This window comes from Syngnathus typhle, linkage group LG5 (assembly GCF_033458585.1).
Source record: "Syngnathus typhle isolate RoL2023-S1 ecotype Sweden linkage group LG5, RoL_Styp_1.0, whole genome shotgun sequence".
In the NCBI taxonomy this organism is placed as follows: Eukaryota; Metazoa; Chordata; class Actinopteri; order Syngnathiformes; family Syngnathidae; genus Syngnathus; species Syngnathus typhle.
In genome coordinates, this window is record NC_083742.1 from 11,913,749 (window position 1) to 11,937,503 (window position 23,755).

A 23,755-nucleotide genomic window follows, 5' to 3' on the forward strand; every position below is an offset into this window, starting at 1 on the left:
CTTCCCGCTGACATCTAAAGGACATCTAGGTTTAGATCAAATAACGACAGACGTCAAAGCCGAGACGTGGCCTCTGGATATAGTCTTAAAGAAATTTATTTTACACCTCAAAACAAAAACAAAACAAAAAAAGATAGGGATTAGGGACGTGGTACATTGGGAATGTATTGACAACTGTAGTTTACATTTTTTTTGGTGTAAGCTCAGAGAAAAAAAATGTTCATACAGTCATAATAATTGCACTTCATAAATCTAGACTGATGCCAGTATTTCCCCACAACAAAGCTCCGGCTCTATTTAATAAATTGAATTTAGCATTGAAATTCCACTGACAAAAGAAATGCTAATCAAGACCACAGGTCTGCTGCACTGATCCAATTTTTCTCTTTCACTTGAATCCCACAAGGCAATAACACATCGCAGTAATTTAAGTGCAGTACATTCAAGGGAATCCCACAGTCATAATAAATATTTCACCGCTCTGAATCATCTAGTTAAGACTGGCTTGGGCTAAATACAACCCAACCAGGGGCTAAAATGAACAAGGAAAAGCAATGACCCTTGTCTCTTTTCATCTGATGTCAGAGACGATTGTTTTCATTTTTTTCATTTGCAAGAGGAGTGAACCGTACCTCCCGAAATAGGACTCCCTTCTATCCCAGCTTCCTCCATCGCTATGACGACACCTGACAAAGAAGGCAGATGTGACAGTTACAAATATTGGAGACGCTAAGTCCTCCGTTAAAAAGGAAGCGAGATCGGCAAAGGAATTCCTGTACATTACTCAGGTATGATTTTATGGGGACTGTGGTGGAAATCTTCAAATGAGACATGGGAAGAGGCTTTGAAGAGCTAAAATGCGCATGCGAACACACACTTGTGTTAAGCACACGTACATGTATCGTTATGTCGATAACCTTCACATTTTTTACTGTATCGTTTCTTTTTCTGTGTATTATGTTCTCTTTAAATAAGCGTTTCGAGATTTATTGTTGTGAAGGAGTATTAGGAAGACACTGAAAGGAAAAAGGAAAATGATAAAGATAAATGTAAATGTTCTCAACCAAATAATTTCCAACTTTATAAAAAATATTACAATTATATATATATATTTAAAATAAAACATCTAATTGTTTTTTAGAAAAGGATATGAAAACTCATAATCAGGAAATGAAAATATTTGTTAACTTGGTTTACAATGAAAAAAAAGTTTATTATGTCTGTTTTCACGACATGACTTTATTCTCACGACATTATCACTTCTTTCTCAAAGTATAATTTTCTTTTCTGTGTGGGCCTAATACTCCTTTGTTAATTTCACAGCGTGGGTGAAAAGCAGGCATTATGAATAGCTTTTAGATTTTTTTTGTTTCGCTAAAGTTGTTTTGAAAACATTTTGGAAACAGACAACACTCATGGGGATTTTATATGATGTGTTATTTCCCCATTGTCTCCTTTATTTTTTTCCCAGATGGCCACTTACTTGGCTTGGCTGTCTGTTGTTTTGGAAGCCACCTATGATGACTTCATGTTCAAATCTGAAGGTTGACTTTCATTTTACCATGTAATAATAAGAATGAAAAAACATCTCCCTTGCCTAAAAACGTGTTAATTGGAATATTGATTGTTTTCCCAATTTTTAATGCCAAGTTACTTTTCACCCACGCCGTGGATTCCAGTGTTGGTTATGAAAACAAGCTCTCACATTGCAGGTTCTTACAGAACCACAGCAGTGACGATGCCTCGAAACAGAACATAAGAAACTGCACGTTTGCTTGAACAGGAATATTTAAATCATAAAAACCAAGTGGAAAGAACAAAGCATCAGAGACGCTTTCCCCCATAGCAGCCAATGCATAAAATATACCTACAAATATATAAAACAACATAAAATAGGTTCAAGTTTTTCAAGTTTCTTAAATATATCATATCCAAACTACCCAAATTCCAAACTTCAACGTTAACAAGATTCAAGCAGTGCAATTTATGTATCAATTATAACAGCAATAACCATTAATAATGTACTATCCTGTCCTAATCAGACTTGATGACCCTTGTGCAGAACACAAGAGTCGTGGCTATAATTTCACTGAGTCTGTCCTCATCCATCTGCGTGTAGTTTTTGGATGTTGAGAGCAGCCCTAAACTTTGGTCCTCTAGAGACCATTTATTTCAGTGACAACCTACACAGTAGCTTCAGTCTTGGAATTTGAAGTGGGGGGTACAAGTGGCGTATGCACTTCATGTCAAGCTATGATTCCATCAGAAAAAAAGAAAAGAAAAAGAAAAGAGAGCAAAGATTAAAGTAGTTCAGGCAAGTATAACTTGGGCAACAAAAGCGGAAACAGAAAGACAAATAAATCAATGCAAAATTCCTATTGGCAAACGGCACAACGGATCATCGGGAGGATTTTAAAATCCCTTTTCTCCCCCACTTGCAATCGCTACTGCCATTTCTTATTTGGAATTCTCAAAGCCTGGCTTGAAACCACCATAGATTGGGTCACACAACACGACAAGAGCTCTCGTGGCTAAGCTCGCGCACTCATTAAAGCAAATCCACCCTCCCACCGCAAAACCGGATCCGTCCTTTGCCTTAAGATTTTCTTTACAAATTCACAACTCGATTCTCTGTTGCGCCTCTATCTGTAAACGGGGAGGCGGATGTGTGCGTGCTGGTGGTCCAGCAGACGTGGCACCGACACAGTCTCGTAGCCTTTGCCCAGCATCTGCTCCTTTATGCATGGCGGGTGGATGTCGTTGATCAGGTATTCCAGAGACTGCAAGCTGTTGCTCAACACTGACGTGTTGCACAAACTCTTGCTGGGCAGGCTGCAACACAGACGGCCTCCGCTGTCGATGGCGGGGTGATGATGATGATGATGATGGTGGTGGTGGTGATAGGGATGGTGCGGGTAGCCCACTTCTCTGTGGCCCGTGACCGACCCGCCCGTGGAGGAGCCCAGGAGCTCCTGGGGGTTGTAGCAGTCACTGTCCGGTGTCACCAGGACACTGTTCCAAGGGGGGGCAAAGTACTGACCCACTGAGAAATTCCCATGCATGCCCATGCAGTTCAACGGGGAGGAGCTGACTTTGTCCAGCCCGCCTCCGCCGCTCGCCGTAAGGTGGTAAGGTCTGGAAGAGGATGAGGAGACTTGGCCCGCCATGATCCCGCCGACAGGAATGCAGCTTTCGGGGGACTTGCTGACAGCCGCGCCCCCTCCGCTGCCCCCGCTGTACATTCGTAGCACCGCCTGTTGCTGCTGCTGCTGTTGTTGTTGCTGCTGCTGCTTCTGCCAGAGGATGTAGTCCATACTGTCCGCGTAAACCCCACTCTTGAGCGCCTCTGTGTTTTGAGCCGGCAGCCCCGCACCCGTGTACACCATGTTGGCCTGTGGGCCGATTCCCACCACGTAACCTCCACCTGAGGAGCTGGAGGAGACCCCCATGACAGTTGTTCCCTGCTTGGAGGGACTCGAATTGGAGGGTGGCGCCCCTTGACACACCTGCTGCAGAGCCTGTGCTTGGCAATGCTGGTTGATCTGGTAAATGATGCTCTGGATGGAGGGGAGGTTGGACTGTGCGGGGAGGGCCAGGCCACGCCCCCCTGTTACCGGAATCACCGAGCCAGCTACGGTGACGTTGGGGGGCACCGACAAGCCGGGGCCCTCTGGAGGCTTCGTGGGCCCGGCTTGATAGCCCATCTGGCTGGGGCCGTTGGCTAAAGTGCTACTACTTGGTGGGTATGGGGCAACGGCAATGTGGGCAGGGGAGAGCTTAGTCCGTCTGCCGTCGGAGTTCTTGAGAACTCCTTTTGATGACACAAAGGTGGAGTTAGATGACAACGAAGGGGAAGAAGAGGACTTGACGATGGCAAGCAGGCCATGGTAGCCCCCGGTGTGGAAGTGTGGATAGGGGTTGTAGCGCTGGCCAGTGGTGTCATATCCATTTACAGTCCGGTTAAGGTGCTTGTGCTGGGGAACCCTGATGTTGGTCGGGAAGATCTTGATGGACAGAGGGCTGTTGGCTGTCTTCTGAGCATAGGCATCAAGTTCTGCCGCAGTGGGGTAGCGAGGGGAATGTGTAGGCACCACCAGTTCACCTGCAGGTCAAACAGAGAGTTAAGAATGAGTGAGATTCGACTCCATGTTCCCTTTGTAATTAACTGTAAATATCCAGGGGAACAAAGAAAATGTCTCCCCAAAAAAAAATATCATTTGCATATTCTTATCATGATTGCAGTTTATGTTCCATCGCAACGGCTCAATCCATTAGAGATTCTTCTTTCCATTCCTATTTTAACTCCCTTGCCAAGTGGATCTTTTTTAAAAACTCATTCTGTCAAAAGCCTGGAACCTTAGGCGGTGTTAAATCTGTACATTGTGAAATTAATTCAAACTCTCTTTAGCAATGAATTAGGTTAGCCTTGGATACTAAGCAAGGAGGGCACAATGTGGATCAAAGCTTGTTTAATTGGAATGGCACATTTGAGAATTCTAAGTGCCCAGTATATGAACAGCCCCAGTTCTAACATCTGTGCTGTGTCATTCAGGTAAATGACACCAGCTGGCCGCATTCCTATAATAAAACAAAAATGGCTTCAATTAAATAGAAACAAATCAAACTATAACGAGACATGTATGAGCAAAAAAACTATATGTACAGGAAAATAGCATCTATAGTAAACGCTCTGTGGCAATGTGAAACTCTCCAATCCCATAAATTCAATTCAGCAGCGACGGCGGCGACTGTGAATAGCAATGGCCCTCGTTCAATGAGGCAAAGCTCAAGGTGGCAAACAGGAAAATGGCAATTCTGAGAGAAAAACCTCATGTCATTGTTTGGGGGCTGGTCATGGAGGTGAGGGGCCACATTGAGATTGGATTTAAACAACATTATTCAGGCAATTTCATGGCTACTTAGCTCAGTGCAACAAAAAGTGTGTGTGTGGGGGCGGGGGGAGAACTCAATTTACAAGCGATACATCAGCTGCCACAAATGACTTGTGACCCCTTCACTTTTTTTTTTTTTTATGCAAAAGACACACACACACACACATAGCAAGTGCCATGACTCTGCTGTCAGCAACCTAAAGAGTGTGTGCAGGTCGCAGACTGTGACAACGACTCACTCCATTTCCTTTCCAATTGCAAAAATCATTTAAAAAAGACTCCACACCCAAATAGCCTCAATCCTCATTCCTGGGCTTCCATTACAGATAGCACGGGGAGTTAATTTCAACAACCCAATGGGTTCCCAACTGTGAAAATGATTAAATCTACAAGATCCATATCATCAAAGAAATAGATTTGGAATTTTAATGACAGAGGGGAATGGTTGTGAATATCCTGAGCTGAATTTAGGGCATGAGCTATTCCAGTGCCATTCCTGTCTCGAATCAGAATTCCAAGATTTGGATTTCTTTATTTTTTTAACCATTGGTATCAATCGAGAAGTGAGTATGAAACTCAAAGAGAGTGCCATCCGAGGGGCGGAGCCCAGCACGCCGGGCCAGCCCAGCTTCGACCTCGCCAACCTTGATGAGGCACCGCTCGGCTTCCCTGGCGACGTCGCTGCCGGGCTCTTTGATGCTCTCACTCACAGTGGAAAACTGACAAGACTTGTTTGCTTTGCTCTGAAGAGGAAAAACACGCTCATTTCAAAGCCCATCTCCGGTCCACATGCAAATGGAAAAGGCAGCATTTTTTTTCCTGATCTTTTACATGAGAAAAAAACAACATCTTTGATCATCACATGGGCCAAATGAGGAAGGATTCTTGGCTTTCAGGCATATCAAGGGCCTTGTGTCCTGCCGCCCTGACAAGCCCCCAGCTGCTTTATGCCCATCATTCCACCTAATTACTGACACATGAGAGGAAAAACTATATTAAAAAAGCCAGAAATTCATTAAAGGCGACTCTTCTTCTCACCGACTGGGTCCATATTTTCCACAGCCGAGCTTGCGTTTCTTCAAAACGTGAGCCTAAATCCCTCTCCCTCCGTCTTTTCCCAGCCTGGCCCTTGTTTGTCAATAGGCAGAGACTTTGGCACGCCAACCTGGCATCAAAGGGCTTCACACTTGACGGGCCACAGGGATTAGAAGGCCTTTCAGGCCTACAAAACTCATCTCGGCCTCACAAAGGCTTCCGGTTATTAGAAATCACAGGCAGAAAGGGGAGAAAAAGGGGCAGGAGGTGGCAATTGAGCATCTGGATTCTTTTGATTCCAGCGCATCTTTTTTTTTCTCCTTCCAGTTGCATGGCAGAAATTTTAGAGCAAACTTGATTACAACTAGCATTGGCCTACCCACACTTTGACGCCCCCCCCCCCCCCTTTTTCAGATGCAGGAAGTCTGCTCTTCTATTGCCACCGTGTGACTTATTGCTCTAGTTTGCAGCAGATCTGCGCAAGGAGCGGCAGCATCGAGCACAGATGGTGCTCGCTGATAAAAAACAGCCTCCGAGGCAGCTTGCACCGCCTTTGTGTGCACCCTCACCTCCTCGTGAGGTAGGGGCTTCCCTGCACCTGTGCGCACGCTTCGGCGCGCCTGTGCATGCAAATACCACGCGTGAAAGCCGAAAAACAAGGCACGCAAACAACACACACTCACTCGCAAACCCGCAACTGCACTTGTGTGTCTCGTTTGACATCAGTGAAGCATGTTGTTATCCTCTCTCATGAAATGTAGGGCAGGGACAACAACAGGTGCCTGCGCCGGCGACAGCCTGCAATGCCTCCTGGGCTAAATGCTTCACACTCGCTTCATTTCGACATGCGGCAGCCTTGTAAGGATTAATTATTTCCCCCGAGGATGCAAAGAGACGCTGTTTCCCTTTCCGAGACGATGTGCATTCACAAGCGCGTGAAAAAAGCTTACGAGCGGGGCGAGCCTGAACAAGGAGAATGAAACTTTAAATGTAAACAAATAAAGAATATGATTGAGCTGCAGTGGAGATGAGCTAAAATTGCAAGCCGACATGCATTTATTAGGGGGAATCACATGCCGGGGAGCTGAGATGGCAATTAACGGGCTGACCTTGGTCCTTAATAATCCAGGGCCTGGCACACAATGCCCACGTGTCAGGGCAGCGCATCTCAAAATGCCACCGCTCATTAGCGGCATGCACGCGGTGAGCGAGGCTATCTGCGTGCCGTTCAACTCTGCGGCGGCCAGACAGCCACGGAGAGCAGGCGTGGGATAACGTCGGGCGGTGATGTGATCTGGAAAAGCCATTCCACTGGGAGGATGGCCACTCTCATCTCTCTACATTTTTGATTGGCATGAAGCTCCCCAAGCGCAACGTCCTTGGTGTACCCGGTGCTGTCACTCTGATTGCTTGTGTGTGTGTTTTGGAAAAGGGGGTGCTCGATTCTTAACACTCAATTAACACTCCTTTAATTAGCCAGCGGTACATTTTTGAATTCTGATGAACTAATTTTCTCGCTATATGTGTGTGTGCGCAGGGGGGAGGCCTGCTAAAGACGAGGTCCATTGGGTACAAAACAGCAATAAAGAGGGAACTGGTTAGATTAGACTGTAAAAAAAAAAGAAAATCCATTAAATTCCGAGCACTCCTTTCGAGTGAGGGGTCAAATTGTGTTGATCACACCAAGGCAAAAAGCAGATGGGGGAGTGTGTGAGAGAGGGGGAAGCAGGTAGGAGTGATGTGAAAGAGCGGAGCATCAAATCCAGAGGACCGAGAGAATGCTTTGCAATTTAATTAAGAGCCTGAAATGAGCAAGCAAAGGGAAAAAGTCTACCTAAAATACCCTGGCTCCAAATGATTGAAGTTCTGAGTGTTCTACAATTATGGAAAAGTTTCTTCTTATTAGTGTAAAGAAATAGCACGACATCAAAAAGCTCTCAGCATTTCCTTCTTCACTTCTGCAGAGGCGATATCTCCGCACACTTTGATCCCAGTGGACCATGTAGTCAGGTCAGCAGGGGGGAGAAAAATTGCTTGCTTAGATGAAGGGAGAAAAAGTTGTTTGGGTGACTTGCAATTAAGTTAAGGGAATGGCAAACAACACTCCACTGGCAAAAATGACCCGTGAGAATAATCGAGAATTTTGCTGATTGTGCGCATTTGATTCTGGACTAATTGCGGAAGGCGGGAAGCAAGCTCTGTCATTTTCTACAAATAGAGAAAAATAACAGGTAAATAGTTGCAGGTTCCCAATATTTTGGATCATGGCGAGCTGCATTATACTAAATATAGCAAATCCCTAGGTGCTCTTTTAGAACAATGTAATTAATAAAAACATTGATGTTATTATGAATACTTATCATCTGACCATCATCTGTGTTGTCACTGGCATCACTGCATGTTGTGTGTGTATATTTGAATGTTTTGCTCTTTTGAAACATGTTGCCGTTTACACTTCCATGTGGGCTGTGTTGGTTCAGTCACCACTCTGTAAATGTGAGTATAAAATTGTTGTTTGTGGTTGTCAGGTGGGGTCCGAATGATGAATCTGTAAAAACACCAATGGCCTTTGGCTTCATTTGATGAGTTGGCGAGAGGCTGCGTAAATGCCCTTGGATGTGGTGTAATCTTTCTTTTGTGCTGCAGGGACATTCACATTTTCAAGACGCGGTTTCAAATAGGTTTCAACCTAACGCTAACATTTTATGTGAGATAGTCTGCAAAGTCTGTGCTGCACTATATTTGTTTGCAGAGTAAATGAGTGACAAGCATGCAAGGCATTTACACTTCCTGTCCCCTAGCTAATACTTTCTGCCTTCCGCCGCTATATCATACAGCAGAAACGGAATCCAGGTACATCATGTACCAGTACACATCTTGTAATAATGCTTTTTTTTTTTTCCAAAATGGGTTCTGACCTACCGAGAATTGCTCATTTCAATAACTGCTAGGACTAAATGCGGATCGGTCGAATGTATTCATTGCATTCCATGACAAAACGACACCTGAGTGACATGTGGCTTTTTACGGCTAAAGCACATCCCAAACTTCTGAAACTCGAGCCAAAAGTTGATTGCAACCGAGGAAGTGTGTTTGGCTGAAGTAACCCTCCACCTCAAGCTATTGTTACTCATTTAGCTGATAGGATCGCGGTATGTATGATCCTCTGGCCCCACCTCATTTGCTGCCGGGGTGGGGGGGGGGAGCTGAACAATACCTGCCTTGTGCTAATGGAGGTGTCATCTGGCACAGGCCTGATTAGTCAGCGATTACAGCGAGGCCTCAATTGCCGTGACAACTGCCGCAAACACAATAGGCCTTGATAGAGCCAGCTGTTTGGTCCTCTGCAATTAACCCCACATCCCACTCGTCTCCGGCGGTGCACTGCCTCTAATTGACTATTGCGTATACAAAGCAAAGGCTGTGGGGCCAGACCCCCTGGACGCAGCCCCCCCACCACCACCCCTCTCCCGCAAGGAAATGATAATAATAGAGGCGTCCCGTGGACTCGGCCGCCAGTCAATCAAAGCTTCGGTGCCCCACAGGAGCTTCCTGATGAGTGAGAGAGCAGAGGAAGCACATGTTTGAGGCTGTGCAAGAGCACCCTCAATGGAGGAGGGGGGCAAGTTGAATATGCCTTCAGTCAAACTACTAATCAATTCAAGTGCATGTGAGGAAACCCTGCTGCTTGCTACATAGCAGGAAAATCATTTTAGGGAGCACTCAGCTCTTCCTCTGTTCAGCTCAAGGTTGATTTTCTGGGCAATGCAGGAAAAAAAAAAAAAATCAAGGCAATTATTTGTCAGCCCTCTGTTATCTATAATTGCAAAGATAAAAATCAAACTGAAATGATTTCTCTGTGGATAGAGCTGTCTGAATTCACAGCTGCTTGTGTCATCATAATCTTCAAACAAATGCATTGTCTGCACCTAACTCCATACAGCCTGTGCTCACTTGGGGATTTTTATTATTGAGGAAGCTGAATTATCGATGGGATGTTTCAGGCGCACGCATAATAACTGGAATATAAAACATGTTGATCCCTCTCAATGTGAATGAACTGGGAGTTTATTTTCAGAAGGGGGGGGGGGCGTCACATAACAACATGTACTTATTCCAAACAAGCCAAACAACGTTACAAAGTGCAAAGAGCATCGTGACAAAGCTGAAATCACTTGCGCACTGATCCCTCACAAGAATGTCCAAAATGTATTTAATCATTAAAATACTTTTTGGGGGTTTGTTTCTATCTTGGGGCCAAAGATAATTTTTCATAAAATGGAAGCCAAAGTCACTGTCATCTCCAAAGGTTTGAGGAAGGCCCTTTTTCCGTTCCTGTGCTGTGCTCGTGGTTTGATAAGTTGGGAGCATTTGAGTCAGCCCTGACCCCAAAAACACTCCCAACGTCTTGTTGACAGTCTTCCCGATTTATCAAGGACAAGGCATCACAGGAGCTCATTAACTTACCAAGGTTCCCTTTGAGGACACGCGAAACCAATAGGTCGCCGTCGTGTTTACATTTTCGCTCTAAAATTTATCTCTGAAGCCAGATGTCGCTGGATCCGCCATGAAAATTAATTAGCTGGGTTGATGTGGCAACCTCGTGCACTTTGCAGGCTGACCTGCCTTTTACGGGCTGTCAGGGAAATTACTGGGAAATGACTCCTCCGGCTCACACGTCCCCTTGTTTGGGAATCACTGATAACCTTCAAAAACTAAATACACTATAGCTTCTTTCAAGCTAAAAGTCCAGTGGATTAGAGGAGGAAAAACAGGTGGATCCAAAGAGGGACAAATCTCAGCTGGCATCACAGTGCGGCTGCCCTCTCTGACCCCTAAAGCTTTGCAATTACAAACAGTGGAAATTCTTCCTTCCCGTCTCTTGATCGTCTCAGACCTCTCTTTCTGTTTTCATCCCTCCTGCCTCCCTCTATCTAGCTCTTCTCAGCTTCAGCCCCCGCCTTGTCTCTTCAGGCTCCCTCCCCTCTTCCTCCTCTGTCTTTTCCATCTCGCTCTCTGAGTAAGTGAGTTTCATCTGGGGTGCTTGCCGGGGCGAAATCACCCCAGGGTGAACACTTTATTATCTGTAGTCAAAGCGTCACCACAAATACCATTCTACACACACAAGTGTCACTTTCCATTTGTCCACACTCTGGCTGCATTAGCGGAGCCTAGCCGGCCCAGGGCCTTGTGTCTCCAGCAGAAGAAAGCTAACAGCGTGGGAAAGCACTCGTCCTGCATTCCTGCCCCTTTGACACCGGCGCGGCCGACCTGCTGCCTCTCTCTTGGGAATTAAAAAAACAATAACAGAAAATCACCACTAAGCTGACAACGAGCAGGATAGCGTGCGAAATGATAAATAGAGGAGGTTAGCTTGCCATCTTGTGATCTTTGTTTGAATTCATCAGCTCACAGTAGGTGGGAAAGAACGCGAAACAAAAGAGGCCCTGGGGTTCATGCTGCAAGGGGGGTAATTAGTGATGATCAAGCCAAGTGTTCACTAAAAACACAAGTTGTTGTGAAATGCAGCATTCACATGTCGCCCCTGTTGTGGGACACCCGTGTACCAAATAAACAAATGGACTCGAACATGTAATGTGTTTAGCTCAAAATACACTCAGATGACTAAATTGAAAAAAAATGTCTAAGTGCACATTTGACTCCTGTCGATATGTGTGCTGTGATTGGTCAGATATTCAATTGCGACAATAAAACTAATAATGTGTCGGGTATTCGTCTGATTAATCGTGACATCTGAATCCTGACCTTAATGTCAATAATATATACGATGCATGATTGAATAAGTTGAGAGAGCATTTTTCCATTCGCTATGGTTCATGGGCTTGAATGCATAAGAGAAAAGTTAATGGATGAGAAAAAATGTTATCCACTGAACTCTGTTTAATAATTAGGTCTGGCTTTGGATGTGCTTTGCCCTCCGGCCCGCCTGGGCCACCTTCATTGTGCACGTTGTACGCTCTAGAAAGAAGAGGCTTTATCAGCAAATACCCCGCGTCAGCACCAGCAGCAGTGTGGTTATGCGTTGCGACTGGCGCACCAGCCGATATTGTCATGAGCGATTAGGCCTGCGCTCATGAGCCTGTGAACTCATTGCTGTGGCATCGGAGTCAAGCCCGTCCGCTCGCCCGCCCCCTTTTCTCCCCCACATTTCTATCCGCCGCTCCTCGGTTTCCATTTAGCATCCAGCCCCGCCGCTTCTCGATATAACCTCTGGAAATCCCGTGAGGAGCTGTGCAAAACTGATTAAGAGTCGGCAACAGGTCAGAGCGATGCCATTTTTAACAATAATTCTGTGGAGCTTTTCATCCAAAAAGGGTCAGGCAAAGTGGAAGCCAGCCTCTGAAGGTTAATTTGTCACCTCTGCGGATGGTGGGGAACAAAGGGAGCCAAAGACAAACTGAAGCTACTTGTCAGGAAAGAATGAGGTGATATTAAACTTTATGAGCACGGCTCAGGCACTAAAATAGTTTTTCATGTTAGCTTCTATTTGTCCTTTCTTTAAGACTTGCACCTGACACTGTTCTTTCAAAGAGCTCCATGTACTGCCAAGAGCAGAAGCATCCACAACACACACACACACACACACACACAAAGGTCTGGAATAAAAGACCCGAGAGATAGCCATTGTAAGCACATAGAAAAATAAGAAAGGAAGCAGATCTGAGGGAAAAAGGCAAGGGGCCGAGAGTATGCTGGCGGGTAGGAAAATAGAAGAGGGGGAGGCTGGAGGCGGCTGGGCCGGCCTGTCATAGCCCAGAAAGTGCTGCTGCACAGGCCTGCAGGTAAATGGAAGAAGAAAGGCGCCTGCAGGCTGCCTGAGGCAAGCCCGGGCCCTTCTGTTCTATCATTTAAGAGACAAGTCGTTCACTGATTCCCAATTAATATTTAACGCCGCACAGACAACAAGGCACTCCACTGCAGTACACATGCCTGGAGGAGGAGAGGGGTGGAGAGGAGCGAGTTTTTGACCTTTAACAGCCACTTCATTGGATTTCAGTTCAAAGTGGTCAGGAGAAGAGCAGATGACATGTTCTGCGTTTGATGCAAAATACAAACTGTACAATCGCAACCTCGTCTAGAGCCAGTTAAAATGAAGGTAGCAGAGTCTAGTGACAAAACATTTGTGGAATATTACTGTGTAATATTGTAGTCATATTTTTTTCAACTATGGTGCTCGATATTGATTGAGTTATAATAATTTGTTGTGTTAATAGTTTACAGATTTATATTATATAATAATAATAATAAATGTTGTAATACTTTTAAATTATTAACAAAATGTTTATCATTCTTTTATTACGGTACTATGCAATAATACCGAATTGTATTTTATCAGAGTGAGTTGTTCCTAATAAAATGGTTACAGTTGGAATTCTGATCCAGCTATTTTCATGGTTCTAATTAAACAGTACCAAATAATGTGCATCCAATAACAAAGTTTGAATCAAGGTATTTCTTCTACATCAAACTCTACAAAACTGTGCTCTTCTGATGATGCATAAACAAAAGATATTTACATATTATTAATAATTATGTTTGTAATGTCAAGGAATACAAAATACAAGCGTGCAAAGCGATACAAACGTGCCCTCCGATGTTGCTCACACATACGGTAGGTAACGTCTGGGCTGCTCTTCCTCCATAATGGCTCTCTTTACAGCGAGAACTCTTGCAACAACATGGCGATCAATATTTACCATCTGTGCGTTTCAATCAAGGCCAAGAGGTTAAATGCATGGAGTTATTTACTGAAGTGGAAATAAAGATGTGCAGCTTGAACAGTAAAATAGAACCGCTGTTGTGTGTCCTTAATTAAAAAGACACTTGTATCACACGTGTCCGCCTTAAAAGAACCCATATTTTAAGTTTTAATGTTAAACGGCATATGCAGCAGAAGAAAGCACAGTCCGGGTACCAACATGCATCGTACTAGTTGTAAACGAGGCCTCAAACTAGCCACCCAAATTCAAATCAGGTTTGATCAAATACATCACACACACTAAACTAGTGCTTTGAACATAGTCCTGGCGAATAAGTAAAATTGGGCGCCAGTTTAGCGTGTTTGACCAATACAGTCTCGGGTGTGATATCCAATTTGTTTTTGTACGTGCAAAGCCTCGGTAAATCCGGCCCTTAGTGTATCATTTCCTGTGCGAAAGCAAAGGACTGGAGACACTCTGTCCCCTCAATCGCCAGCAGCCGACAATACCCCCCGCCCCCCCCCTATGGCAGGCAAAGACAGAGGGTGTTGATGCCTGCACCTGCGGGGCCGCCCAAATGCCAGCTTGCTTTGGAACTAGGAAGCTCTTTTCCAATCCAATTCCTGCTGTGAACACAGCTACAGCAGAGCCACTCTTCCTCGAGCTCACCTTCCATGGCAGTAAGATTGCTTCACCCCCTGTGCTCACAGCAGAAGGCAAGAGGGCAGAACGAAGGCAAAGCTCGGCGGGTCACTACCAGCCGGAAATGATCCTCTGTGTGCCAGCAGTGAGATGGCAAGAGGTTACGCAAAGCATGTGGGAAGGCTGCGGCCGCTCACGAGGCTCCTCCTTTTAATTCCCACCATTTTTCAATTTGATGAAACTGTGTGGACACCTCTTAAATGTGAGAGCAAACGCAGGGATCCCCCACAATGAGATTGCATAAGCAGGCATCCAGAAAAGAGGCCGTCCATGGATAGCTGTCAATCACCTTTCACGATGAAGAATACTTCTTGACCTGCTGGAATAATCAGAATGCCAATGTGGGCATGCTGTAGAATTCCAAATGGGATGTAAAAAGAGGACAGTTCAGTCTGTGGGAAAAGGTCAAGTAGATGCAGATTTTTTTTTTCCTCCTTTCCTTGAATTCTGCATTAGGGGACAGGGGGGGATGGTGTATAGAATGAAACGAAGACTAGAAGTATAATACTGTGGATGAAGACGAGAGGTATAATACTGTAGACTAAGGGTGTAAATCGCAGGTTTTGCCACGATACGATATCATATCGATACAAAGAACTACGATACGATATTTGCCGATATCTTAAAGCCTGCTGCGATTCATTCACGATATATCACGATACAGTGCTCTACGATCGATTTTTAGTATTGTAGTATACAAAGTGCTTACTTTAACACTGAACTTTGATGTCGTGTTTTTTCTTTAAATGTGCGGCGAGATTTGTGCTCCCTGAATATTTGATCACCGCATGGCAGGATTTACAAACTGCACGTGTCTTGTCCGTTGAGCCATCTTTTCTTTGGAATCCAAAGTGCTTCCAAAGGAATGACTTGAAGCCTAAAGGGGAGCAAATTTCCTCGTCTTTTTGGACACTAGCCATAGCACCAGCCCAGGAGCCGCGTAACTAGTTGTCGACTCCCCTTTCACGTGCCTGCTCTGCTCACAACACAACAACGCCGCGCACTGCTCCCGGAAAGAGGAAGCAAGCAACAATGAACTGCATTTCCAAATAAAGTCGCGTCTAATGTCCGAAGTCAAACACGGTATATAAATACACCGATGTTTACGTTGTTTGCATCGATGCCAATAAAACGTAGAGCATTATATCGATTAATCGATGTGTATCGATGAATCGTTACACCCCTACTGTAGACCTAACAGGCTATGCTAATGTTAGCACGCAGGTTTATTTTGGTCATTTGCAGTCATCTTGAAACCTCATTTAGAATTAGCTTTTGCCAACGGAATCGTGTGAATGGCGAGTCGAGCCGCCTTGAGCCGAGTAGTCTGTCAGGCTCCGAGTTGTTATTTCTGCAGCCATTGTAACCACCTATTAATATTCAACTGGAAAGGCTGACATCATAGCACTCCACACAACATACTGCAGTTTTATGAGCTTTCCAACTTCCCCGTAGTGCCGTCTACAGCAAATTAGATACGTGCAGGTCACAAAAGGTCACTGTGTCCATTAATTCCCCCCCGCTTAGCTAAAAGCAAAGCAATCGTCTAACATCTCCGGCTTCCCTGCCTGCAGAGGAAGAGGGCTATTAGGAGGATCCCCAGGTGAACTTCCGTCCTGTGTCCCGAGGCCGTGTGATTGTCTCTGTCCATCAATCTGGAGGAGGTTTCAACCTGGCTTGACATGGCATGAACCGCGGATATCAGGCCTTCTGGGAACGTCTCATCTACACCTGGTTGATTGGCACGCCAGGCCTCGCGGCTGGTGTCGCAGGAGGTTACTGCTGCATGTGCACTCCGTCTCCTCTCCGCACAGTATGTGTGTGCGTGTGTGTGTGTGTGTGCGTGCGTGTGTGTGCATAAGGGCAGATTTGGAAAAACAAATCTGGATTTTTGTAGCAGTTGATTAAATGGATTTAACTAGGATTAAACTGTTCTTTCCAATTTGATTCCACTACACACACACACACACGCACACACACGCACACACACACACACACAGACAGATAGTTGAAATAGACGCTATCCAAATAAAGGTTAGATAACTGGCTGAGGCACAAATGTTTCAGATATTTAAAATGATAGCCCTCTCCCCCAAATCTGGAGTGACATCACAACATAATTAAACAAGCAAATGGAAAACCATACGATTTTAGGAAATAGCCACATCGCCATTAAACTGCCATGTAAGATTGCGAAGTAGTTGTTTTTTCGTAGCTGACACATGGCGGAGTAATTGCTGTCTGGGCCAGAGAGAGGGCAGGTTGTGGATTTGGGGGGCAGCTCTGTCAGTGTTACTCCTCACTGGAGTAGAGAGCTCCCTTCCCTTCCCTTCCCTCCTGTGGCAGCTTCAGAGCCAAAGCGGAGGGCCGTGATAACAGAGACGTAACGATGGGGAGGGTTGCCTCCGGTGGAGGGTGTCTGGGGTCAGGTGCTTCTATTCACCTCTCTCCCTCTCTCTTTCTCTCTCTCTGGCTTTCTCTCGTCTGGGCACCCTCCCTCTGGGGCACGACATGATGAGAGGCACTGGCTCCACGGCCGTCTCTGCCTTTCATGTCTCCATCTAGGCCAGCGGTGGAGAGACGCGGAGGCGAGGACGAGGGCTACAAATGTCACCCATAAGGAGGATTTAATTAAAAATGACAGCGGCTGGCGCAGGAGAGTGCAGCCACATACGCGTGGAATTTGGACGCAGTGAAAGCAAGTGCCTCTGATTTATAATTCAAGTAATGCCCCGCACTGCCTTTTAATTCTATGGCCAAAGGAAGAAAAAATATCAAAAGGCCGCCCGCCCGCCCCTATGAAGCTAATCCAATATGATATTTTTAAGGGCAGGCGGTCAATGGCTTTCTGAAAAGCCGGCTTCTCGCCGCTGTCTGCTGTCTCCGCCCTGCACGCCGCTCGACGGCGCCTCACCCCCAGCCCCCCTCCAGCCCGGGCTGTGATAATGGAAACATCCTACTCTCCGCCTCCCGTTTCTCCTGCTAAGCTCTGCGCGCTTGGGGGAAATTGATTGTCTGGCAAGCTGATCTGAACGCTTCCAGCTGATGGCAGAGCCAGTTAAGTCCTTTTTTATTGAGGCTATGAGGGATTTTTAATGGGAGTCGCATCAATGAACTGTGCAGTCGCTCGGCATCTGCATGCAGGGTCTTTTTGTAAAAACCTCCTCGCCTTCAGCCTTCGCAAAACCAAACACGCGCACTCACATGCACACATAGACAAACACTTTTCAATCAAAGGCCAGAGGAAACAAATGACACATTTCACCTCTGCTTCATTGTCAGGTAATCAAACAGCACAGAGGAATTCCAAACCGCTCCCTTTGGGCTACCTCCCCTTCAACCAGACTAGGAATAAATGCAAGATGGATGGATGAATGACTTTTATCTGATTTGATCACACCTTTGTTGAAAAAATATTTCTTGTGGGTTAAAAAAAAAGAATTCAAGCATATTAATGCACTTTGTCCAAATTTCATTCTTTTTTAATCATTTCCTTCAGTGCAAAGCCAATCAGTGTAGGGGCCCAAAGATTACAAAAGAAACATAATTGAACTCAAACGCTCTTTAAAGATGTGCCACTGTTGAAGAGACATGCAAGCTGTTGTTTCTCAAATATTCACAAAAATTGTTTCTCTATTACTCACTTTGCACCAGCTTGTATGGCTATCTTGCAAAACAAAGCAACTTTTAAATTGTCATTATGGAGTCTTGTTTATGCTACCACAAATGACCACAGTTAAAAGCGATATCAAAAGCGGCAACTCATCCAATCGATTCTCTCGATGTGACGACTGCATCTGCAAACTGGCCGCAACTAACTGAGCGACTCTGTAACTGCTCATCTTTGTCCCTTTGCACCATTTTGTGAGTGGACACAAGGGTTGGTGCTGGGCGAGCCAACACAGCAGCTGTCGTGGTTTACAGGCGGCCCCGACCAGACACTGTAAATGTTTACAGACCCCTCAGGGTCATGCAGGGCCATGAGGCACGTTAAAACAGTGTCTGTTCAGCCCTGTTGACACGACCGCACAATCAGCACAGTTAAACAGCCGCACAGTGATGGGCCAAACAACACGACAATCTGGCCTGTAAAGTGCACATTTGCCCGTTCAACTGTTTGGAATTCCTCAGAGAAGCACGGGATCATGGTGACACAAACAGCAGAAACCGGAAAGTCTATTCTACGGTCACTTATTTACAGTCAGGGTTAGTGCTCTGTTTCCATTGACTGATTAACTACGTGGACGCGGCGAAGTAGGCACACATTCCGACTCAGGCCTCCGAATTCAACGAGCCTCCAAACATTTTGTGAACTCACATTTGCGTCCCAGGGCTTGCGGTGGCTCCAGGGTCTTGCTGGCACACACCGGGTGCTGGGGTGGAGGGTTCTGCCTCCTCTGCAGACAGGCCAGCATGGCGAGGTGGGCACGGTACAACAGCCGGGGGAGTTCTGCGGCCAACCTGCAGTGCAAAAATACAAAAATCAGGAGAAAGCATTTAAGGCCAAAGCTTGCGTCCGCTATCCCGGTGGGACGTGGCTAAGTGGCTAAATGAGGCTGTTTCTCACACAGGGTGCATTTGGGAACGCTTGCCTACATTTAGAGGCTTCTGTGCTGCATGTGTTGACTGATAAACACACACGGGCCGACCCTGGCTCGGTGCACAGCGCAGCTCCACACAGCTAGTCAAGCATATCTCCTGCCTATGAAACCTTGCTCACAACAAACACACAAGTAGCAGCACTTTAGCACATTCCTCTCAGTGCGCTGTGCATGTGGTGATTGATGGTGTTATCTATGGACAGGCGGAGGGAAAAAGAAAACAGCAGCCTGACTGCTAAGCTTAGCATGCAGCAGCCCTGGGGGGCTGTCACGGAGGGCCTCGGGGGCCGACTGGTGTCTGCACGGATGCCGAGCCCGAGTGTTCCGGCCCGTGCGGTTTTGTGTGTTTATGAGCAAATGCAATGAGGGCGAGGGGGGGGGGGGGGGACTGCCAACCGTACATCACGGCCGGTGACGGCGCTAATCAATCTCCCACCAGGCCATAAATCTGTAGCTCTGCTCTCCCTTTTCCCCTACAACCACCTTCACTCAGGAACGGTGAGGCGGTGGCTGCTAATTTCCAATGAAAAAAAACATAACGGGACACATATACATTTACTACATGTTTTGGGATACCGAAGGTTTGACGTTCCACAGGAATTCCCCCTTTGCAATTCTCTACCCTTCTGGGAAGACTTTTGGAGTGTGTCTTTGGGGGATTTGTTTAAATTCATTTGTGAGGTCTGGTTTACAGTCTACTCCGTCCCACTCAAAGGTATTTGAGGTCATTTTTTTTCCCAACACCAAACTCACCCAAGTGTTCACTTATGGACTTTGCTTTCTGGACCAGGACAGCAAAACGGTACTTCAAAATCAGAAGCAAATAATTATCCAAAATGGAAAATTAAGATTCAGCAAAATTTAAAAGGTCTAGCCCGGCCACGGATTGATTAATTAATCAAGACTGACCCGATTCTGCTGTTTATATATTGCATAAACAAACTGTCCATTCAGAACCTCAATAAACCAGCAACATCGAGAGCATCATTCATCAGCCACAATAGTGACTGATTACAAGTTGTCAGACGAGGACAGTTAAAGTAAAACCACCGAGGTCCCCAAAGTGTTCTTATATGATAAGGATTGATATTCCCTCACTCAGTGGAGTTTTTTGGTTTTGTTTCCAGGGAACAGGTACTCAGATGGTAGAACACTGGCAAAGTCCACTCACCGCTAGCAAGCATAATATGCCTGTAAAAAAAATTGCGGCCTTCATATTAACTCTGTCAGAGTCTCGTGTCCAAAACGCATCGCTATGAATCACTATCTTCCCGATGCTTTCATATTAAAACAAAGAACAGGAGCAAATATTTCATCTCGGCTGTCAGTGGCAGCGTCAGGCGTATTATTGAAAAATGATTTCTCATGCACCTCTCTGAAGCTTGTGTCCCGTTATTTATTTTGCCAGCGAATCAGCAAAGTAACATTGAGCCGCCTATTACTTTAGTTTTATAGATGATGATTTTTACAAAGAAAGAAAGCAATTACAATGATTATCTCATAAATTAAAGACCACCCACAAAACACATGCTCCCATTCTCTCATTCAAATGAATTACTGAAAAAATGGGCTGTTGATAAATAAAAATAGCAGCGACATGCTTGAAAATAGATTTGCATTGTTTATGAACAAGAAGCAAAAACAACGTGTTTTTTTTCCAAATTCCAAATAAACTTCCATTTTTCCATTTGATTACAAAACGATTCAGTGAATTGCAACTCAAATGATCATTTGAAGCGCGAAGCGGACACACTGTGTAAAATTATACACTGAGTAAAGAATCTGTTTCCACTCGCTATCTCGATCACACACACACACACACACACACACATTCACATGCACGCGCACACACTGCTGATGGAAGAGAGGGGCCACTTTATTGGTGGCCAGGTGCTTGTGGGGAAAAAAAAAAAAAAAAAAAATGGGGGGTCGCGCGAAGTATCATTTCCTCTGGCACCCGGGACGAGCCTGGCCCAAACACACTGGCACTTTGAGTTCATTACTGGCTGTTCACATAATCCTTTTCTGTGGGCCCTCGCTACGTGCTCACTAATGTCACCAGCGGCCCATCCTCGCAGAACATTTGTTAAAAGACGGCTTGCCAGAGAGAATGGGTGGTGTAGATTGAGACTAAAAGCTACTTGCTGGCTGTGGTGGAGGTACGGAGGAGGGGGTACTTCCACGGTTTTGCCTGTCTGAAATGAAAGACAATCGCATAACTGCGCTCCATTTTTCTCCATTTGCTGCTCAGCAAATGTATTTTGAGGCATTATGCTTTGGCGAAAAAGACCCACTTTTTTTCAATTCAATTTCAAGAACCAATTTTCTCCCATTACTGCCTTTAAGAGCGAAGCAGAAGAAGCAAGTCTTTGCCTTGTTTGTCATGCCCCCGTCTCTTTGCCTCGTCTCTTCCTTTTAGCTATCGTTCAGTTGAGCAGATGTCGATCAGTGGCAGGAAATGATGTTCCAGAAAAACACTCTGACCCATCATAACAGCTGCTCTAAAATAGCCCGTCACGCTTGGATCAATCCCCTTGAATATGCTGAAGAATGCGAGCGAGTAGGCGCATTCAAACCACCTGCACTTCACTCGCTCATCAAATCCACTCACAACTCTCCCATTACACCACCACGGCCGTATCTCCAAAGCCAGGATGTCTATCGTTCTGATAACGCCGCTGCTGGCTTTGCAGTGGGGGCGGGAAGGATCAGTCCCACGAGATGAGGGAATAAGCCGGAATCAAGAGCCGGCGGGCTCGGCGAAGGGCTATTTCTTCGTTAAAAGGTTCTTAAACGGCAGAGGAGATCAGAGGAGCTGTCTCCACGCACCCAAAGCTGTCTGTCCAGATAAGCATCCTGCAAAGTGGAGGATGTAACAGGGTGAAACAACGGAGTGTTTATTTTTAGGTGTGTACGTTTTAAGACGGACTTGCTCAGGTGAAAAGCTGTGTGGATTGTAATTTGACGGGCGTCGAATTCCTACCTTATTTTATTGGCAAATCTTAATGTTGCTAATCATGAGCCAGAAATAAATATAGAGAAGGAATCCGCTATCGTACTACTGACAAGTAATGCAAAAGAAGACCCTCAGAATAAAAACACCAGGTCCCTGTACAATCGAAAAACAAGATCGAGCAAAGTCTTGGTTTAAAGATTCCACTCACACTGTTGAGCGTCTTTGAATGACATTAAATCTAAAATAAAAACTCTGGCAATTACAAACTACTGATATTTGTATATGTGGATATTTTGCAAATGAAGAAAATGAATTTTATTTGAAAGAAATTCAAATATTCATTAAGCTTATACGGCAGAATTGATCAATTTCTGCATGTTATAACGCACGATACAAACATATTAGCAAGAAGTTATTTTTATAGCAACATTATGCGTTAGAGCTTTTTAAAAACATGACAGCATTATTTATACTCGACATGTCCAAGTTTCAGCTCCTATATTCCTTGCTGCTCCCAACGGATTGGTCCGCATCTTTCCTAGATTACTCCGAGTCCCCAGAGTGGGACCACTTGTGAACCAGGAGCCTCCGGGGTGGGTGCGGCTTGAGCCTAATTGAATGGTGACCCTGCCGTCTCACTGTGGGACACCCCATGCAGTGCTTTTAACAAGCTGCTGTGTCTCTTCTCTTAATAAACCCAAACAAGTTAATCCAATCGACACACTCTAACCCTTTCCTTTTCTTTAACAAGGCACTGCACTACCCCCTGTAATCCCTCACCCGCCCCCTCTTGTCCGTCACCGTACTGTCACATGAATGCAGAGAGAGAGAGAGAGAGACAGACAGTGAAAGAGAGAGAGAGAGAGAGGTTACATTAGCTTCAGCTCGCCACTTTCCACACACAAATAGAATATGTTGTATGCACACACGAGTGGCCGTCCATTCGGACTTTGCATTGAATGAGCGGGGTTGTGCTTGCTGACCCCGTTCCACGCACACAAACAAGAAAACAACACACACACAGACCAAATTTGTGAGGGGACATTTGCCGACAGGCACGCACTCGGGGACATAAAAAAGGGCATTGTTAGCAAACCCTCCCAGCTCCACAAACACAAGCCACTGATTCCCGAACAATACAAGCCCTTGGATGCACTCACCCACCAGCTCTCTGCACAGCTTCACAGCGGCACAATAAATAACCTGCACAACAAAAGGCCATTGTGTGTAAAAGCCCACAGTTTAGGCATCATTGCCGTGATATACAGTGTTGAAATAACATACTGACAGCCGAGTCTGCGTGTACGAGGCCATGTGTTGCTGTTATTGAGGCTTATGGCGCCTTGTATACCACGCCGAGATATTTATAAGAGCGGATGAAGGGCATCTTGGCACAGACGCTCAGCTGCAAGGGCTCCATATACCAGTCAGCTTCGATAGCTTCATCCGCAGGATGAAGGGTGAGGAATGTCTGGCAGTCCAATTGCAGCGGGCCGCCTGTCATCTCTGATCAAAATACGACTGTCTAGACTAATGTCAAGCCTGTAATCGCAATGAAGACTAATTGACTGCACAGCCAACTGCTGCGTCTTTGAGCCGGGCTTGATTTCATTCATGCTAAATGGGAGGTGCAGAAGGCATCCATGTGGCAAGCACATTCACAATGAAGATGTCGTGATGAGACTGAAGCTTCATACAACAAATGAATCTTGATGTGCATTAGAAGCACAGAGAAGACTCACAATCTGACATATCTTGACACATTTACGTATTTGAAAAGGAGTATCAATGCATAGAAGCTAGGCTAGGACTGCAAACAACGATTTAGTGGCATAAAAGTGGGCCATG

The 23,755-nt window shown here is 45.5% G+C and overlaps 1 protein-coding gene across 2 annotated transcripts in view; it reads right to left on the reverse strand.

Annotated features, from left to right (window-relative positions):
- Positions 1–23,755, reverse strand: part of fam222aa (family with sequence similarity 222 member Aa) — a 43,310-nt gene that overhangs the window by 591 nt on the left and 18,964 nt on the right. The window contains exons 2-3 of one of the 2 annotated variants that reach the window (XR_009714441.1): positions 18,669–18,811; positions 633–4,102 (exon numbers count right to left, since the gene is read on the reverse strand). Coding sequence is in view for 1 of the 2 variants with exons in the window: in XM_061278751.1 (XP_061134735.1) it covers positions 2,643–4,102; positions 18,669–18,765 (1,557 nt within the window). In the remaining variant the exon portion in view is untranslated. Of the gene's footprint in view, positions 1–78; positions 4,103–18,668; positions 18,812–23,755 lie in introns of those variants that run through there. The other variant, XM_061278751.1, reaches the window with a different exon arrangement.